The 21816-nt window shown below is 42.2% G+C and overlaps 1 protein-coding gene across 1 annotated transcript; it reads right to left on the bottom strand.

Annotated features, from left to right (window-relative positions):
- Positions 1–1791: 1791 nt before the first annotated feature.
- LOC143296124 (uncharacterized) lies at positions 1792–21720 on the bottom strand. The gene is made up of 12 exons (XM_076607907.1): positions 19188–21720; positions 18245–18346; positions 16919–17172; positions 14234–14329; positions 12560–12650; positions 10417–10497; positions 9039–9182; positions 7575–7705; positions 6656–6679; positions 6080–6158; positions 4837–4994; positions 1792–3899 (listed from the first exon to the last, which is right to left on the bottom strand). Exons 1-12 carry the CDS (start codon positions 21718–21720, stop codon positions 3834–3836), a joined length of 3759 nt encoding a protein of 1252 aa, XP_076464022.1. The 3' UTR covers positions 1792–3833.
- Positions 21721–21816: the final 96 nt, after the last annotated feature.

The following is a 21816-nucleotide window of genomic DNA, read 5'->3' as shown; positions in this document are numbered from 1 at the left end:
ACACACACACACTTGCGTGGGAAATAATATATCACCATCAGTTATCACAGACTGCCTAATCGGACAACCCACGCCGGGGTAGTTGTGACACATGATTTTTTTTTTTTTTTAAGGGGGCTGGAGGGGGGGGGGGGGAGTTAAAAAAATAAGAAGAAGAACAAAAATAAAAGTGAAAATTATCGCCTTAGGTGCTGTGTCAATGAAACACCGATAGGCAAAGGGCGATAAGCGCAACCCTTGCTGACGGCTAATGCCGAGATCAATGGCACTGCGTTAATGCCACAGTGGATAATTTACACAGGGGATCAAGGTCTGCCTGGTCACCGCCATCGTTTCACACCGGATCGCCAAACAGGCAGGAAGCTGAGATGACTATCTAAGCAGCGGAGGAGCGGCAAGGTAACACTTTTGTTTTTTTGTGTTGTTATATGGACGAAAGAACCGGGTCATTGACTGACTGACTCTGATTACATTGTTGCTTAGGTTTCCACCGCCCCCCACCCCCAACACACACATCCTCTCCCCCCCCCAGTCCCCAGCCCAAGTCCTCCTGTTTCTCTCCTTTACAAGCATGCATGTACACACAAGCAAACACATCGGCACACTAAACACGTGACACAGATTAACAGATGGATGGAGACAAAGAGAGTTTCAAACAGTTTCGGTTTCAGTTTAATAAAATAAAATTAAAAAATTAATTTTTTAAAAGGGTGTCACGGTGTGCAGACTGATCCATATGGTCTACACCAGAACTGGTTTTGGTGAAAGAATTGAGTGGATGCCTAGAATTTGAATAAATGCAACATACTAATGGTCAGGCCTTGACAGCCTACTGACTCTATAGGTATGTGTAAAACATCAAAATGTATGGGTACTGGTGGACCCGCAAAGTCGTGACTGTGTAGTCAAAAAGGGCATCCGGAAAAGGTTGAAATGAAATGAAATAAACAAAATAAACAAATAAGTAAATACACTAAAACATAATAAAGTGAAAGATACATAAAAGACACACACACAGAGAGGGGGAACCCAGCAATATTTTAACTTCACATCATGCATATGTAATGAAAAGAACAAAGTGGGCATTATTCTCCAACAGGTTGTAGAAGCAGCTCTCTCATCTGTTGATAGAATAAATTTTGTGCTGTTGCTGCTCTCTTTGATTGAATCAATGTACAGACAGTTATGAAGACTGTATGGTTGTCTCTTTGCTTCTATATAAAACGTTTTCAGTTATTAAAGAAAGGGAAGTCAGTAATACTGACTTCTGCATACTTTTAAAATATATGTTTGAAAAAGAGCTTCAAATGTTTAAAGAAAATTGACCAATATGGTATTGTAACAATAAAATAATGCATGAGTTTTGCTCTTGAGCACTTCCAGTTTGTGGTGTGTGTGTGTATGTGTGTGCATGCACGAGCATGTGCATGTGTGTGAGTGTGTGTGCACATGTGTGTGTGTGTGTGTGTGTGTGTGCATGTGTGTATGTATGGAAGCATGTGCATGTTTGTGTGCATGCACAGAAACGAGTGACCATGCACAGAACGTCCATATCAACTATACTCGATAACTCCAAACATGAATAAATAAGCAGATTGATCCTCAGATCATGACACTAATCTGATGAGACTTTTAAGCAAATGAGTGTGCATACACATGTGTATGCATTTGCGCGCACACACACACACATTCTGCACACACTGCACCACACACACACACACACACACACACACACACACATGCACATCATCCACACTATTATCACAAAATAATAAAAACTTTCACAAAAAGTTTATTAATAGACGTTTGAAAATTCATGTTTGATAATACTTTATACAGAGTATTCTTGTTTTTCATTACATTCACAAAACACATTATTTGATAACACTGGAGAGCAGTGTCTGTTGCAACGTTCACATGGACTAACGTTTGAAAAAAGTAAATACACTCAAAGCAGTCCCATTCTTGCATTTGATTTAAAGAAATCAGTAGATATGATATCCCATGTTTGACTGGAAAATCGAACTGAGCATCTAGTCGTTCAGATGTGACGATAAACTGAGGTCTCGTGTGCAGCACGCACTTGGTGCACTGAAAAAGAACCCATGGCAACAAGAGTGTTGTCCTCTGGTAAAATTCTGTAGAAGAAACACACTCGGATAGGTACACAAATATATATGCATCCACTCAAGGCCTGACTAAGCACCTTGGGTTATGCTGCTGGTCAGGCATCTGCCTAGCAGATGTGGTGTAGCGTATATGGATTTGTCCAAACACAGTGATGCCTCCTTGAGAAACTGAATTGGAATTGTATTACTTTTGATCAGCAAAATCAATGACAAAATCAAAGACAAAAAACACAGTAACTGCTCTTGTAATTCACGCCACATTTATCTTATTCCACTGAAGTTCTGCACTCAAGGGGATTAATCCATTGAACAGTGCTGAGCTTTCCAGACAAATCCACTGTACGCATGAAGATATCCTCTAACAGGAGAGATGGAGAAGCCCACATAAACGAAACATGTTCTATGCCATTAGATGTCGTGACATGACTGCATAGTTTTCATTGTGTCCCTTGCTTCTCGCACAAAGTACCCCCCACCTCACCCCCATCCCATCCCCAAATTTCTCTGCATCTGATTGTAAAACGGTGAGATGACTGGAGGAATTAAGAGTTCTTTCCAGTGCATCAATTTGTCAGTATTTTATTCAGTCATATATAGCAGCTGATTCTCTCCTTTTATCACAGATAAAAACTGCTTAGTTCGACAAATCCAAGACTATGTACACAACGAGCAAATGGTACCAAGAAAGAATCAAAGGAATCTTTAAAGAAGGTCACTAAAGTTGGGAATTTGAGAGATGAAAAGATATTCTGGTGACATGGAGAAGAATGGACTGGCCATGTGAGATAAAATTTGACAAACAAAAAAACAAATGTTAAACAAGGTGATGAACCCATATACATTTTTGATAGTGTCCTCCACACAAGTTGCATGTGCATGCATTAGCACACACACACATGCACACACACGCGCGCGCACACACACACACACACACACACACCATAAACCATCTCTTTATCTTGCTACTCACACAAATCAGATCTGTGTTCAAATGATTCCAGACAACATGGGCATTATACATACCACTTATGTAATGCCACAACCATTAATCTCTGTCTCTCTTAAGGTTAATATATATATATATATATATATATAGAGAGAGAGAGAGAGAGAGAGAGAGAGAGAGAGAGAGAGAGAGAGATAAAGATACTTTTTTTTAACCACTACTTTTAACATCATATTTGTTGTTACCATTCTGTAACCATTTTCACGAGCCCTGTTATTATGTCAAAGATGATGATGATGATGATGATGATGATTATAACCATTGTTGCTGTACCCATTTTCACGAGCCCTGTTATTATGTCAAAGATGATGATGATGATGATAATGATTATGGCCACTGTTGCTGTACTCCCAAACCCAAACCTCCTGCCCCATCAGCATCGAATCCTTTTTATTTTTTTTTTTTTTTTTTTTTTCAGCCAGCTCAAACCACAGAGTGAAAGACATCAAAGAGAAACACCACCAACACCATCAAGTCTGTAAGGATATCACTGCAGCCAAATAAAACAGGGACCACACAAGCCTTTGCTGTAGTTTCAAAGGCCTCCTCCACAAGAAGTCGGGTTCAACCGAAACAAGCCAGCCATGGCCGTTTCATCCCTGGAGGGGGCCTCGCCATGCTTGTGAGCCATGTCTTCCAGCCATGGGAGGATGGAGAAGAAAGACTGTGTGTCGTGTACAGCACTGTCTACAGGACGCCTACTGATCCTGTGTGGCTGACTGGAGCTGACCCTTCCGCAGTTTCCATAATCGTGGGGGTCTCTTCTGAAACAAAAAAAAATTAATAATAATAAATTTGACTTCATGAAACTATTTGGAGGAAAAAATGAAAAACAGAAGTAGCATGCTGAAGTTTAAAAGATTACACAATGTATGAGTGCAAGCAGAGAGAGAAAGAAAGAGAGAGAGTGTGTGTCTGAGTGTGTGTTAGTCACTTAGTGTTCATTTGTTTCTTTGCTTTTTACATTCATTCAGACATACGTTTACCATGACCCACTGGTTCAGACTCTGGCAGGGGTATAATTCTTGTCTTGCATAGAATACTTCTCTGCCCAAGCGGCAATAATGAAAGTAGCTGTAGCTAGTATCCTCCCTTAATACATCTACTCCTCTTTGCTTATGTATGCAATGCACTCTTTTCCAGCAACCATCTTCCTTTCTGTGCATCTTGAGCATCCAAGCAGTTTTTTTTGGTTTTTTTCCCCACATTTCCTATTTTTCTATCAACCGATCAATTCTACATTATGAATGTTGTCATGTCTTCCAACTGGACACAGGAACATCTTCCTTGTTTGGGTGGCTGGGCCAGAGTTAAACCCTGATCGCACTGAATTAGTTGGCACTGGCCCCTCCAACATCTCTCATCTCTGCTACCCCTCCCCCCCCCCCCTCCAAGTTTAATGTCAGAAAATGCAATAATAGGAAATATTCTTCCTAAAATTATGTTTAAGTAACATACTTACCGTGACCCACTAGTGCAGACTCCGGCAGGGGTCTGATTCTTGTCCTGTGCAAACTACTATCCGCCTCTGCGGAGAAAACGAAAGTAGCTACGGCCAATAACCTCCCGTAGTAGGTTACCTCCCCACTGCATCCCTGCCTAGCGCCCTCTTTTTACGAAAATGTAATAATCCTGATTTTTCTGATACTTTTCTTTTTTTTACACTTTTTTTTTAAAAACAAAACCAACAAAAAACCTGACCTCCTCAGGGGCAGCATGTCGGAGCTGAGTGAGACTGATGAGGGGTGCGATGGAGGGACGGCCGTGCGCACACTGGAAGGGCAGGTCGCAAGTCGACAGTGAGGAGAGCAGCTCATGGCACGTTGACATCGCCAGTCGGTCACCAAACTTGATGGCACCTGTGCACAGAACAACAACAATGAGGAAAATAAGAACAATAAGATCAGACAATATTCATTAGCACTTTAAAACCTCTCAGAGCCCTTTACAATAACACGTCAGTCAGAAACAAAGCATACAAGTGCACACACACACACACACACACACACACACACACACAAACCCATGCACACACACGAACAAACATGTGTAACATAGATGTGGATCCAATATTCATAATATCAAGGAAAACACTGAGATGAGAAAGGGCACCTCGCTCTTGATTAAAATAATGTTGTCATAAAAGTTATTATGAATGAATGTCTTATCGGTTTAACATGTTAGTGTTAAAAAATAACATCTTGTTGTAAAAAAACAACAAATATAAGCTTAAGGACTGGGTTATCATGATACTTGTATTTCCTGAAGCACTGTGTGCAGCCAATGAATCCATTGAACTCATTTCAATACAGAACACAATGTGGGGAGACCCAAGAAAAATCTGGTCCAACACCATCAGACATAATTTGACATATCAAAAAGGAAATTCTCTTCCTAAAATTACGTTTAAGTAACATACTTACCGTGACCCACTGGTGCAGACTCCAGCAGGGGTCTGAATTCCTGTCCTGTCCAAACTACTAGTCCGCTATGCGGAGAAATCAAAAGAAGCTGCGGGAAATAGCCTCCCTTGGTAGTTACCTCCCTTGTGTTACCAGAAGCAGCAGTCTCTTTTCCGGCAGCCATTTTGGATTTCGAGACCTGTCCTACATTTGCGGCTAAGTTTTTTTTGCATTTTATACGTTTCTGTCCTTTCATCGACTCCTTGTCTTTGCATGTAACCATGTTTTCAAACAGGATACACACACGACTGCGTCAATCGTTTGGGTGCTCAAAAACAATCTCAAATGGAATTTTGTTCCTAAATTTACACTGTCAGTGTTTCACTGAAAAGTTGCACTGATTTAGAACTGACACAAAATGCAATGCCATGTACAGCAGTTTGAATGGCTGTCAATGGCCATGAGAATCATGAATAATTTTGATGTGAAAACAGAAAAGCCTGTCCCAAAGCAGAAAGGTTTTTGTGCTGCCTCTCTCTCACCTTTGCAGGCATGTGTGGCCAGGAGTCGATGGATCTGCTTCGGCAGCTGCTGCTTGGCTCCAGATGTGTTCAGCAGTTGCTGCCAGACATAGCACCACGTGGCTGTGTGCATCAGGGTACACACTATCAAAGAACTACACACGCGTGCGCACACACACGCACACTCTCTCTCTCTCTCTCCTTTCCTCCCATCCTGAGGTCCCCACACTCCAGACACCTCACACACACACACCCACACCCACCCACCCACACACACACATACTCCTCTCCTCCCATCCTGAGGTCCCCACACCCTAGCCTCCTCACACACACACACACACACACACACACACACACACACACACACACACACACATACATAGTCACATACTGTGCACAACTTGGCTACCAGCACCTAAGGAACAAAAAGAAAAACATTACTGCTAAAAGATGTGCTTTTTTTTCAGAATAATGTTAAGTGTAACAACAAAGCAATCATATATGGAAACTTTTTAAAGGGAGGTGCTGGAGGGGGCGGGGGTTTCCTCTATCTACTGAGGACTATAATACGGATATTTTCTAAAAATTAAAACGTACCTGAGTATGTTCCCTGATCATTATCTGCACACAAGAAAAAACACACTATCAGTATGTCTAGAAGACTTGTCCTTATTTTCACACACACACACACACACACACACACACACAGATGCGCACAATCACACACACACACACACACACACACACACACAACTTATCCATTTAAAAACTACACCCATACTCTGACTGCATAGAACAGAATAGAATAGAATGTGTCTTTATTACCAAGTGTACCGGAGTCACAAGGAATATGCATGATACTGTTCCAACAAATACCATACCAACAAATACCATGTATAACATTTAATTCATCTTCTGTCAACATACCTTATCATTCATACGGTACCAATAAGAATTTCTGTAAGATCAATAATAATAATAATAATAATTTCTTCCACACACACAAAGAGATCAACCAATAAACCAAAGTTGGTGACCTGTAAATATTCATAACTCATCTACAACTCCTGAAGCTGCAGCTACAGATTGATGTGCTCTCATAACACCATTTCTTCTTCTTCTCGGTGGTCAACTGTCTAGTCACATACACATTATGTAATTCATTTCAGTACACACATGCAAACTCATACAACGGATGTTGAAAATGCGTGAAGGACTAGATTCTACACCACATCTGCATTAATTCTTTTTCTTTTCTTCTTTTTTTTTTTTTTTGGTCAGATTTCAAACACAGATGCCTGACCTACACATAAACCCAACATGCTTGTCAGGCCTTGAGAGCCTACCCTAGGTTTGTGTAAAAACATTAACATGAAATGAAATTAAAAAAAATTAAGTAGAATAAATAAGCAAACACTTCAATAAATAATAAGAAAAGGAAAGAAAAAAAAGACACACTGAAGGCAAAACGATTGAACTGAAATATGAAAAAAAAAAAAAAAAAAAAAAAAAAGACCTGCAGATATTCATAGCTGAGGGGGTCCTTGCCCCGCTTGCGGTCGTTGGCTTCCCTCTGAGCCATGCAGGCCGGCATGGTGTGTGCGTGCACTCTGTCTCTCCGCTCCCTGTCCACCTCAAACCTCACCCCTGGGGGCAAACGGAACACGAGTCATGCTCATATACACTGGGCTTCGGGGGGCCTGCTTTAACTGCTGCAAGGAACTAACTGTCCCCAGCACAAAAAACAAGAGAGGCAAGGCCTTCAAGACTCACTTGTGATAAATTAAGTCCCCTAGCATTAATTACAGAGTAATTTCCCTTTTTTACTATCTGCACCAAAACGTTTGCAAAATAAATAAAACTTCCGTGTTTAGCAAAAGAAGTTCCTGTTTGAACAAAAAATGATAATAATGACTCCTCTTGTTGTTGTGTCAGAATAAGAGGTCAAAGTGCCAAGTTTAGAGAATACAAAAAATATAAATATAACAGTAAATGCAGTTTGCATATAATTAGGCTTCACTTTTTATTTTTTTTGTGCCCATCCCAGAGGTGCAATATTGTTTTAAACAAGATGACTGGAAAGAACTGAATTTTTCCTATTTTTATGCCTAATTTGGTGTCAACTGACAAAGTATTTGCAGAGAAAATGTCAATGTTAAAGTTTACCACGGACACACAGACACACACACACACAGACACACACACACACACACAACCAAACACCGGGTTAAAACATAGACTCACTTTGTTTACACAAGTGAGTCAAAAACCCATAAAGAAACATCTATCTTCGTCATCTTTATCTTTTGTTGTTTACAGCCCTGCTGACAACACAGGGCCACACAAGTGCTGGAAAACTGTACACACTGGTCCAGGAGAACATGAAAAAAACCCAACAACCAACAAACCAAAACAAAAATAACCACCAAAAAAATCACCTGGAAAAGAAAATTAGGCACAAGTACAGTAGCATTCATGTTCATAAACCTAAAACATGCCTCTGACATTGACCATCAATTTTTCATCACAGGATTTTAAAAAAACAAACTGACCTGAACATAAACATAATTATACTACTAAACAAAATTAGACATAATAACAGCTATTCAAAACTAAAAATTGCCAACAAGCACCGCACACAAATTAGGCGCAAAAAACAACAACAAAGAATGCGACACAGTAAGAGTGGCCAATTATCAAGTCCAGAAAAGACCAGAAACATAATCAAGGCTTTCTGGGGGGAAAGAAAAGGTGAATGGACCAAAAAGACACAAAAATAAGAAGAAAAAAAAGATGACAGAAAAAAGAAGGAAAAGCCCAGAAAGAACAATCGAAAAGAGACAATTTCCAGCACAGATTTTCCAGAATGTGGGGATACTATTTCTGCTGAAAGAGCACATGGTACCCCAATGAGGGGAAGACAGACAAGAGAAATGACAGACAGATAGGAAAAGACTGGAACACAAACAACTGGCATTACCGATTCGATCAAACTCTGCCCGGAACGTCTGCATCAGTCGCACGTCTTCCTCCGACAGGTCCATAGTTCTTGGCGGCTGAACGTCACAACGCCTGATTCTCCTCTTCTCTGTGTCACTCACACCGTCGCTTTTTTCATACACATCTGAAACAGCATGGGATATGAGTAAAGGCTGTAGCCTTTCAAGCTGGAAATGACAGCATATCCTGAAGAAATCTTGTGTCCTTGCTCATTATGTATTAACTCATTCTACCCCATACACACACACACATGCCTGCTAAAACTCCCCGGGACCAGCACGACATGACACTACTGCAGTAAAAAGTAGAGTTGTTCACTAAAATCAGAATAGTGTACTGGTACGAGAATACTCATACACGGTCCACAGGGGAAGTAATCATAGTACTTCTTCTTCTTCTTCTGCGTTCACTCGTATGCACACGAGTGGGCTTTTACGTGTATGACCGTTTTTAACCCGCCATGTAGGCAGCCATACTCCGTTTTCGGGGGTGTGCATGCTGGGTATGTTCTTGTTTCCATAACCCACCGAATGCTGACATGAATTACAGGATCTTTAACGTGCGTATTTGATCTTCTGCTTGCATATACACACGAAGGGGGTTCAGGCACTAGCAGGTCTGCACATATTTTGACCTAGGAGATTGTAAAAATCTCCACCCTTTACCCACCAGGCGCCGTCACCGTGATTCGAACCCGGGACCCTCAGATTGACAGTCCAACGCTTTAACCACTCGGCTATTGCGCCCGTCTAATCATAGTACAAGATAACTGGTACCTGGAGTAGAATGAGTTGAAGACACAACACCATGCAGAAATGAGGCCCTGAACCCTGATCACCTGGTGAACACTGGACCAGAACTCCAATGCCAAACCGATTCTGCCACAGAGCTTTCACTCACTATCCCACTCCCTTTTGCATCCAGGACCTGCAACTCCTATATTAATTTGTTAATGTGTGAGCAGGTTTTTTCTCTTTTTCTGTTTTTTTTTCTCACCTATCGACCATCCCCACCACCCCCATATCAGAGGCCATACTGTTTTGGAGGTACGTCCATGTATCTGTAACCCACCAAATGCTAAGAAGGACCACAGGATCTTTAACATGCATATTTCATCTTTGCCATGAGTGTGTGTGTATGTATATATCTTTAACATGCATATTTCATCTTTGCCATGAGTGTGTGTGTGTATGTATATATATATATATATGAACGGAACTAAAACACAATCGGGTCTGATCCCAAACCTCTGTTATCTGACTGAAGATAGGCAGTATAAAAGAATCAATAAGAAGAGCAATAAGAAGAATAAGAAGAAGAATCATTATCATTATGTGACTCTGTGATATGCACAGCACCTGCCAGAAGCTGCTCCAGTCGGATCCTTTCATGGGCAGCATGCTGATCAAACAGCACCACCAGGCCTCCTCCCTGGCTGTCTGCATAAACCAGCAACAACAGTGTTAAGTGTTAGTTTCACTTTCAGTTTCAGTAGCTCAAGGAGGCGTCACTGCGTTTGGACAAATCCATATACGCTACACCACATCTGCCAAGCAGATGCCTGATCAGCAGCGTTAACCCAACGCGCTTAGTCAGGCCTTGAGAAAATAAATAAATAAATAAATAAAATAAAATAAAATAAATAAATACATAAAAAAAGAACTACTACTACTAATAATAATATGTATAAGGCGCAAAAACTTGATGAAGTCAACTATAAGCGTACAAAAAAAAAAAAAAAATAAAATAAAATAAAATAAATAAATATATAAATAAATAACTAAATAACTAACTATATAAATAATGATAATATAATTTTTAAAAAATAAAAATAGATAAATAATAAGATTAATAATAATAATAATAAAATAAATAAATAAAAAAGACAACAATGATGATAAAAGCAAATAAATGTTAAGTGTTAAAGGTCCCATAGCCTTTTACGGCCACTGGGTGGCAGTGAACTCATACTTACCTGTGTGTAGGGCTCGGATTAGGAAGACGGGGGCCCAATCCCCTCCTTCCACCGTTTCAAACTTCCCCAACCAAAGTTGAATATCCATTCACACCTGGGTGGAGAGAGGGAAATCGGAGTAAAGTGCCTTCCCCCCCAAGGACACACAACACCATGCCGAAACTGGGGCCTCGAACCCTGATCCCTGGAGAACACGGGATCAGAAGTCCCAAGACCTGGCCGGTACGGCCACAGCGCCTCCAGACCTCTGAACAACAGTGTGCCACCTTTACAACACTAAAGGCATCAGCCTTTTGACTGCTGCTGAGAAGCGTACTTGTCAGTGAAGGGCTGTCACCTTAGCAGAGTAACAGGTCAGGGTGTCAGTTACCAGTCTTTATTCAAACTGCTTCCCCTTCAGATTGCGTTACTTTTTGCGCGGCAAAATCAGTGACACCGCTTAAAAAACAAGAACGCCAGAGAAGCGACAGACAGACAGAAAATACGGAAAAAAAAATTAGCCGTATGAAGAGCACAGGAACAGGAGTCATAATGGCTGCCGGAAAAAGAGGGCGCTAGTCAGGGGGGCAAAGGGGAGGTTACCTACTACCGGGAGGTTATCGGCCATAGCTACTTTCGTTTTCTCCACATAGGCGGATAGTAGTTTGCACAGGACAGGAATGTCAGACCCCTGCTGGAGTCTGCACTAGTGGGTCACGGTTAAGTATTTGTAATTGAAGTATTAGTTGCATACCACACTGATCTCTTCTCACCAAGGCTCAGAAGTCGAGGGGTTAACTCTCTCCATACGAACGGCGAAAGAGACGACGTTAACAGCGTTTCACCCCAGTTACCATCATCAAAATATTGCAAGACAGAAGGCTCTTATACTGAAGAGGTGAATGTTGACAAAGAATACCACAATTCTGACAACGGAAGCTAAAGGTTGGGTCATTCAGACACCCACTGGACATCCGAGGGGTCTGTGTAGAGGAGAAGAGAGGACTGGCCGTACTGAGTGAGTTAAGCAATTTGCTCCATAATTTTATGATTTAATACAGTTGTTGTTGTTGTTTTTTGCAGACATGAAAACAGATATATTCATCTCTATGTATGTACAAGTAACGGATCACAAACATACACATGTATAAATGCACACTCCTGCACATGTCCTTGTGCATTCAAACAAAACTACAACTGCAACATAAAGTGATAAAACAGCACGTTCTTATTAAACATTCCCCATAAAAAAAAACATTTGTACATAGCATATATGGATTAAAACTGGGAGTCCAAAAATAAGTATGCAAATCTACACACACACACACACACACACACACACACACACACACAGAGTTTTTCACCTTTCTCACTCATCCCCACACCCCACCTTACCTCTCATACCTCCAATTACTCCTGCCCATCCCTCCATGGTTCTCTATTCAGTCCCCTTCACTCTCAACCACAGTGTATAATCTTATCACAATCACACAGACACAGCTTTCACAGCTACCCCACGCTACATCAGCAGGCAATGTCAACATTACCCTGTGAGTCAGAGCTGGTGGTGGAGTGCATGAGAGCGCTGTCCTCCTGAATAAGGCATGCCACAAACTTGTTGTCCAGCTGTCCGACCACCTGAAAACATGTCACCCTGCGTTACTGTGGCAACCACAAACTTGTTGTCCAGCTGTCCAATCACCTGAAAACATGTCACCCTGCGTTACTGTGGCAACCACAAACTTGTTGTCCAGCTGTCAAATCACCTGAAAACATGTCACCCTGCGTTACAGTGACAACCACAAACTTGTCCAGCTGTCCAATCACCTGAAAACATGTCACCCAGTGTTACTATGGCAACCAAACTTGTCCAGCTGTCCAATCACCTGAAAACATGTCATGCAGCGTTACTATGGCAACCACAAACTTGTCCAGCTGTCCAATCACCTGAAAACATGTCACCCTGCGTTACTATGGCAATCACAAACTTGTCCAGCTGTCCAATCACCTGAAAACATGTCACCCAGTGTTACTATGGCAACCACAAACTTGTCCAGCTGTCCAATCACCTGAAAACATGTCACCCTGCGTTACAGTGACAACCACAAACTTGTCCAGCTGTCCAATCACCTGAAAACATGTCACCCAGTGTTACTATGGCAACCACAAACTTGTCCAGCTGTCCAATCACCTGAAAACATGTCACCCAGCGTTACTATGGCAACCACAAACTTGTCCAGCTGTCCAATCACCTGAAAACATGTCACCCAGCGTTACTATGGCAACCACAAACTTGTCCAGCTGTCCAATCACCTGAAAACATGTCATGCAGCGTTACTATGGCAACCACAAACTTGTCCAGCTGTCCAATCACCTGAAAACATGTCACCCAGTGTTACTATGGCAACCACAAACTTGTCGTCCAGCTGTACTATCAACTGAAAACATGTCACCCAGCGTTACTATGGCAACCACAAACTTGTCCAGCTGTCCAATCACCTGAAAACAGGTCATGCAGCGTTACAATGGCAACCACAAACTTGTTGTCCAGCTGTCCTATCAACTGAAAACATGTCACCCAGCGTTACTATGGCAACCACAAACTTGTCCAGCTGTCCGATCACCTGAAAACATGTCATGCAGCGTTACTATGGCAACCACAAACTTGTTGTCCAGCTGTCCAATCACCTGAAAACATGTCACCCAGTGTTACTATGGCAACCATAAACTTGTCCAGCTGTCTAATCACCATGTGTGGTCAGCTACACAAGCATTGTTATCAATGAGTTCCGTACATGTAAAGCGTTATGAGTTCTGTTTGAGAAAAAAAAAGAAAAAAAAAACTGAAGAAGTTTACAATATTATCATCATCATCATCATAACTATCATTGTTATTATTATTATCATTATTATTGCCATTTGAAGTAGTAGTAGAAGTAGCAGCAGCAGCAGCAGCAGTAGTAGTAGTAGTAGCAGTATTGTTATTATTGTTATCATCAATATCAGTATCATTATCATCATCAATATCATTATCACAACCACTATTATAATTACAATCATTATCATTATCATCATCATCATTATGATTATTACTATCATTATCATCATCATCAATGTCAATATCATCCTCATCATCATCATTACTACCATTATCATCATCATCATTATCATGACTACCATTACTTTGCCTTTCACAGTGAGGTTTCCAGAAGTGATGGTACCTTTGCTCCTGACAGCATGGATTTGGTGAAGGCGGTGGGAGCGAAGAAACACCGCGCCACTCTCCCCGCCTGGGTCCTGGTCGCTGTCTGCAGAATCTGTCAACAGGGGGCGCCGACACCGTCAGTCGTTACAATATATTTACACATGTGCTGTGTGTTCTTCTTCTTCTTCTGTGTTTGTGGGCTGCAACTCCCACGTTCACTCGTATATGCGCGAGTGGGCTTTTACGTGTATGACCGTTTTTAACCCGCCATGTAGGCAGCCATACTCCGCTTTTGGGGGTGTGCATGCTGGGTATGTTCTTGTTTCCATAACCCACCGAACGCTGACATGGATTACAGGATCTTTAACGTGCGTATTTGATCTTCTGCTTGCATATACACATGTAGGGGGTTCAGGCACTAGCAGGTCTGCACATATGTTGACCTGGGAGATTGTAAAAATCTCCACCCTTTACCCACCAGGCGCCGTCACTTTACCCACCAGGCGCCGTCACCGTGATTCGAACCCAGGACCCTCAGATTGAAAGTCCAACGCTTTATCCACTCGGCTATTGCGCCCGTCACTGTGTGTTCAGTGAGCTAATAGATTTGCACGTATGCGTGAATGTATGCTTGCAACATGTGTGAGTGTGCATAACCACACATATGCATACCTGAAAATAATAACAATAATACTCATCGTAATATTGATAATAATAACAGTAATGATGATGATGACACTGATGATGATGTTATTATTATTACTGCTTGTAAGAAGAACAAGAAGAATGAGATAATTATATGCTCTGCACCCTAGAAATTATTCAAGTGTCTTCTAATATTACAAATGAAAATATACAGGCCGTCACGTCAAACCAAATACACACACACACACACACACACACACAAACAAACAAACAATACTGATTACATCAAACACCACCCACACATCTACATATTCCCATTACACACAGACACACACATACCTTCACAAACACACCTACACACACCAAAAAAAAAACACAAAAAAACAGAAATCAAGCTTAAAATCCAGACTCTTATATTTTACACATATACAAATCCAAACAGAGCAATGGAGAGCATCTACAACTTGTTCAGTTTCACTTTCAGTTTCAAGGTGTCATAGCATATGGTCTGATCCACATGCACTACACATCTGCCTTACAATTTCTTCTTTTTTTCTTTTGTTTTTAACTCATTCTACCCCACAACTACATGCCCGCTAAAACTCCCCTGGATCAGCACTACATGAGACCCCTGCAGTAGAAAAAAACATAGAGCAGTTCACTAAAACAGGAAAAATCAATGGAGAATTGTTGATTTGATCTGTTGAACAAAGCTTCTTTTTCATGCGTCCGTAATCTGTAATCAGTTCAGCTTCAAATGCCAACTGTACCAAGCAAAAAAAAAAAAAAAAATTTTTTTTTTAAACCAGATTAGTGTGCTGGTATAAGAATACACATACCTGGGGAAATAATCAAGGTTCGAGTTAACTCACCAAATGCCTGACCTACACATAAACCCAATGCACTGGTCAGGCCCTTGGGAGCCTGTTCAAGAAGAGGGCTTCAAGAATATGAACTTCTTGTACCCCACAACTACATGCCCGCTTCAACTCCCCTGGGCCAGTGCTGCATGAGACCCTTGCAGTATGAACACATGCAAGATGTCTTAATAAATAAGTAAATAAAATAAAAAATATATATTCCAGTTGACATAATATCTTAACATAAAATAAAATAAAATAAACAAAACAAAATGAACAAATAAGTAAACACATCAAAATATAATAAAATTTGTATTTGTATTTCTTTTATCACAACAGATCTCTCTGTGTGAAATTTGGGCTACTCTCCCCACGGAGAGCACGTCACTATACTACATCGCCACCCATTTTTTTTTTTTTTTCCTGCGTGCAGTCTTATTTGTTTTTCCTATCCAAGTGGATTTTTCTACAGAATTTTGCCAGGAACAACCCTTTTGTTGCCGCGGGTTCTTTTACATGCGCTAAGTGCATGCTGCAAACGGGACCTCGGTTTATCGTCTCATCCGAATGACTAGCGTCCAGACCACACTCAAGGTCTAGTGGAGGGGGAGAAAATATCGGCGGCTGAGCCGTGATTCGAACCAGCACGCTCAGATTCTCTCGCTTCCTAGGCAGACGCGTTACCTCTAGACCATCACTCCACGTAGTTTGACAAAAAACAAGAACGCCAGAGAATCGACAGACAGACAGAAAATACTAAAAAAACTTAGCCGTATGAAGAGCACAGGAACAGGAGTCATGATGGCTGCCGGAAAAAGAGGGCGCTAGTCAGGGGGGCAAAGGGGAGATTACCTACTTCCGGGAGGTTATTGGCCATAGCCACTTTCGTTTTCTCCGCATAGGTGGATAGTAGCTTGCACAGGACAGGAATGTCAGACTCCTGCCGGAGTCTGCACTAGTGGGTCACAGTTAAGTATGTGTAATTAAAAAAAAAGGAATGATTAAGCGCTTATAGTTTTTAGAGGCGTTTGATTGGCTGAGAGCGGGTGGGCCCGTCTTTTCACTGTTAGCCGCGTGAAATTTGGCCAAGCAGAGCAAACCAATAGGCCTAGTTTGCATCAGTTTGACATGGTACAGTATATGACACCAAATATAGCTTCCAATAAACGACAAATAAAAACCAACAGGCATAATACCTGCTCCGGTTTCTTGAACACCGGGTTCTCCCAGGCACTCAGGATGTCCGTCACCGTCTCCCCCCTTGAGTCATCCACACCAACCCTGCTCCCCTCCCTCCACTTGGACTGGGCCTCTGCCTCCTCGGCCTCCAGGTGACTGCACAGCAGCGCCTCCAGGGTTCCGTGACTAAGTGGAGACAACTCTCCAACCTCCCTCATGCAGGGGCCAGGCGTCTCCGTGAGCATTGCCTGGTCTTGTCTGCACTGTGTCCCTGAAAACAAAAAACAACAACAACAAAATCAGAATGAAATAAAATTACTGTGTTTTCTGGGTTGTGACTCTGGTACAGTTCTGTGGGGAAAAAACAAAAACAAAAAAAAACCCACTTTGATAGCAGAAGAAATCCACTTGCAGACAGGAGAACGACAAGAACAACAAGAGAGGCAAGGCCTTCAAGACTCACTTGTGATAAATTAAGTCCCCTAGCATTAATTACAGAGTAATTTCCCTTTTTTACTATCTGCACCAAAACGTTTGCAAAATAAATAAAAATTCCATGCTTAGCAAAAGAAGTTCCTGTTTGAACAAAAAATGATAATAATGACTGCTTTGTTGTTGGGTCAGAATATCATATCAAAGTGCCAAGTTTAGAGAATACAAAAAATATAAATATAACAGTAAATGCAGTTTGCATATAATTAGGCTTCTTTTTTTCTTTTCTTTTTTTTGTGCCCATCCCAGAGGTGCAATATTGTTTTAAACAAGATGACTGGAAAGAACTGAATTTTTCCTATTTTTATGCCTAATTTGGTGTCAACTAACAAAGTATTTGCAGAGAAAATGTCAATGTTAAAGTTTACCACGGACACACACACACACACACACACACACACACAGACAACCGAACACCGGGTTAAAACATAGACTCACTTTGTTTACATAAGTGAGTCAAAAAACCACTTTGATAGTAGAAGAAATCCACTTGCAGACAGGAGAACAACAAAAACAAAAATGTGGGTGGTGCTGCACAGCAGCGACGCATTCTCCCCCAGGAAGAGCAATCCCGAATTTCTCACAAAGAAATCTGTTGTGACAAAAAGTACGGGTAATACAATACAAAACAAAACAATACAATACAATGTAATACAATGCAATACACATAGTATAACACAATACAATACAATGCAATGCAATGCAATACAATACAATACAGTACAGTACAACACAGTACAATACAACACAATATCATACAACACAATACCACACACTACCAGACAATGCAACACAGCACCATGGATACAATACCATACGTTTTCCTTAACCTTGCCCTGTAACCCACCTACCCTGTGCAGTGTCTGTGGAGTGTGCCAGGTCCTTCTCTCTCTCGCTCCACTGTGCCAGGGTCAGCGTGTGTCCTGAGCTGCTGTTCATGTACACCTTGCTGCCTGAAACCACACACGCCCACAAGTCTGTAATAACCATAACTCTTTTTTTTAATTTTTATAATGATAATAAATAAGAAGAAGATGATTAAGAATAAGACAACGAATATGAATGATAACAACAGTACATTTATGTAGTGCTTTCAACAAGCCTCTCAAAGTGCTTTTCAATAACAAATCGGTCAGACACAAAGAACACAAGAACACACACATGCGCGCGCGCGCACACACACACACACACACACACACACACTCACACACACACACGCATACACACTGCATTTTGGTATTGCTTCTGAGATTCTGATAAGCTGTAGATGTCAACTGTTCTTTCTATTTCACTGCGTTGTTCACTAGATTATCCTAATTTTCTTCCTGTTTGTGATGCTTTCAAATGTACAACCAAAAAATAAAAAATACAACACCAACAACAAAAGAGACAATCTTGAACTGTAAACATCAACTGTACTTTTTTTTTTGTTTTTTTTTTTTGTTATCGTTTTCTCATGTGCAAATATCCATGCACATGTGTGTGTGTGTGTGTGTGTGTGTGTGTGTGTGACTTTAGTGATATGTGACTTATTTATTAAGTCTTGGTTTAATCTATTTACATACACATCCAATACAGTATTAAAAGAAAAATCTGTCTTTTTTTTCAGAATGACTGTATAATAATGTTGGAAAGAATCAGTAACAGAACTGTAACTCAAAGATGGAATTGAAAAAAAGATTTAAAACACGAGAGAGAGACACACACACAGAGAGAGACACACAGAGACAGACAGAGAGAGAGAGAGAGAGTAAAAAAAACCCAAAAACAATGGTATCAAATGGCCACACCTACCTGTGGAGGGATCACTGACAGGCACCCACAGCGCCCCCTCCCTCAGTCTGCCCTCTCCCCTGCCTGTTCCAGTCTGCCTCTCCTCCTCACCCCCATCCTCTCTCTCCTTCACTGCCACACGCTCACTCTGACCACTGCTGCTGCTGCCCTGTTCCTCAGCTTCCTTGTCCACTGATGTGTCATTGGTAGCAGTCTCTGAAGAAACGTTTTCAAACACAGAGCGGTCCTTGTTATTGTGGCTCCTGTTCTTTGCGTCATCGTCACTGGATGTGTTTTGATGCTCAGACACAGACACAGGATCAGTCAGGCTGATGTGTTGTTGCTGTGATCGGTCGGTTTTGCATGTTGACGGCAAGGAAGAGCCAAGGTTGTAGGCGTTCTGTGTGAAGCAAACGCTGGTCTTGCTTCGAGTGGACAGTTCTGGGTTGGCTGGAGTGATAGCACTGTTCACGGACATATCAGCCAGCCTGTCTACTGTTGCAGCATGAGAACACGCTGGAATAAAAGAACTGTTTTCTGTTCTTGGTTGGCTTTGCAGCACCTGCGTGTTTACATCAGCCAGAGCAGCATCGGTGACAGAGTCTGACATAAAAGGAGAGACAGCAGCCTCATCTGCAACTCCCACTGAGGGCTGCATTTCTTGTGAAGTGATGTTGGCAAGCACGCTGTCGGGCAAAGAGTCTGTGCTCATCCCTTCCCTGACAGAGGCTGTTGGTGTACTGGGGCTCTGAGTCCCTGGCATCACAATGCTGGCCAAAGCACTGTCTGACACCGAGTCACTGAAACTGTCGGTCAGCTGCAAACTGCTAGCGCTTCTGGTTTTCCTGTGAGATGTGTATGAAGGGATCGCCGCGCTGGCGGATACAGCAGTGGGCAGGGGTTTTTCACAGCTTGGTGGAATACTGACAGGGGAGTCTGCAGTCTGTGCTGCTGAAGTGTGTGCACACTGTGACTCGTCTGGTAGTCTGCTCTTCTTTCCAGTCACCAACAACACATTGTGGGCCTGATCCAGTGCCAGCTTCCGTTTTGTTTCTCGTTTGCTACTGTTGGGTAATTTTTCACTGGGGGATTCTGAAGCCATCGCACACTGTTTTTCTGATGAAAACACAAACCTTTCCTGACAGCTTTTGTCTTTGCCATCATGATCTGGATGCTCACATACAGTGTTTGGGTCTTCAGGTATGTGGCAATTTATTTCGACATTTTCTGACTTTTCCAGTTCACTGTTTGGCTCCCTCTCTCCTTGGTCTTTCTGCTGACTGCTGGGTTTACTTTCTGAATATTGCTGGCCTCCAGTTCTGATGTACACAGAATCTGACAGTCTGCTGAGAGGGGAATGACCAGCCTGATTAGACTCTGAGTTGCTGGAAACAGTCTCTGACAGTGAGGAAAATGTCCCCAGGGAGATGGAAGTGTCTGTCGCTGTGGGTAACTCAATGCATGAAGAAGTCATCTCCGAAGGAACAATGCTGGATGTTACAGGTAGTGACAAACACACTGAGGAAGCTGCTGCAGTGGGACTGATCTTGCTTGATGAAGTCAACTGGCTGTGCTGACACTGGCTCTCCAACTGACAGTTGTCACATGACAGCTGACGTGATGTCAGTGATGATGACTTGACCTCACTGCAAGGAGTGATGACACCTGCTCTCAACTGACTGCCATTTGGTGCAGATGAGCTTTGACCAAGTCTCTGACAACATGGTATGACCTGTGAATCTAGGTCAGCTTGAGACAGTCTGAGTAGTGGAATGCTGTCAGGGTAATTTTTTCCTTCAGTTAATTCCAGACTTTGTGCAACTGGCTGTGAGGAAGACTGTGACTTGGCTAAAGTATTTCTGGTCTGGCAGTTCCTATTCTGACTTGGACAGCTGTCAGCATCAGTGTGCGCATCACCGAGTGCCGATGTTTGGCTGCTTCTGATGCGAGATCCGGAAAAGTTAGCGCACGTGCCTGACCAGGGTGTTTCTGCTACCTCTGGGCCTGCAGAACAATCCCCTCTGTTCTGGCTGCTGAGCTCAGTCAACAAAGGGTCAGCAGCGGCTGGACTGAATCCTGTGGAGTGAGTGGACAGTGGAGAGTCAGTCTGCACCACACTCTCACACAACCTTCCTTTACCAGTGTCAGTTTCAAAAAGCAATGTGCCTGTTCCTTCCGTCAGCTGAGGAACAAAGCCTTGTGAAAAAGCAGCAGAAAACCCCTGCGTGTTTTGCTGGTTAGATTCCCATCTCTCTCTCTTTCTTCCAAGTTTCTCGGTCACTCCACCGGACTGAGAGGTCAGAGCACAAAATGGATGACCTGCCATCAACCTCTGCCTGTGCACAGTGTCTGCTCCGTGATGAAAGTCAACATGAGGAGCATCACCTGATGGGTCAATGCGACCTTGCCCTATCTGCATGGCTAGCATACTGTTATCTTCAGCATTTCTCCCAACAGCCAAAGAACAAGAAGTGTGAATGGAAGGAACAACAGTTTCTCCTGTCCTTTCCTGTAGCCTCTCACCTCCTGCACAGACACTCCTCTCACGGTGCATACTGGTTTGAGATCTGCAGGGCCTTCGCGAAAGTGTCCTCTGTGTGTTCAACCATTGTCTCTTTGGCAGAGGACACACTGTGAGGTGTCTGGAACA

This window comes from Babylonia areolata, chromosome 21 (genome assembly GCF_041734735.1).
Source record: "Babylonia areolata isolate BAREFJ2019XMU chromosome 21, ASM4173473v1, whole genome shotgun sequence".
Lineage (NCBI taxonomy): Eukaryota > Metazoa > Mollusca > Gastropoda > Neogastropoda > Buccinidae > Babylonia > Babylonia areolata.
This window is presented reverse-complemented; position numbering and strand designations above follow the sequence as displayed.

Coding starts and splice junctions, on each gene's coding strand:
- LOC143296124 (XM_076607907.1), bottom strand. CDS start 21,720: ATGCACCGTGAGAGGAGTGTCTGTGCAGGAGGTGAGAGGCTACAGGAA. Junction 14,330..16,918: donor TGTTCAAGAAACCGGAGCAG/GTATTATGCCTG, acceptor CCCTGTTGACAG/ATTCTGCAGACAGCGACCAG. Junction 3,900..4,836: donor GACATGCTGCCCCTGAGGAG/GTCAGGTTTTTT, acceptor TTTTTGTTTCAG/AAGAGACCCCCACGATTATG.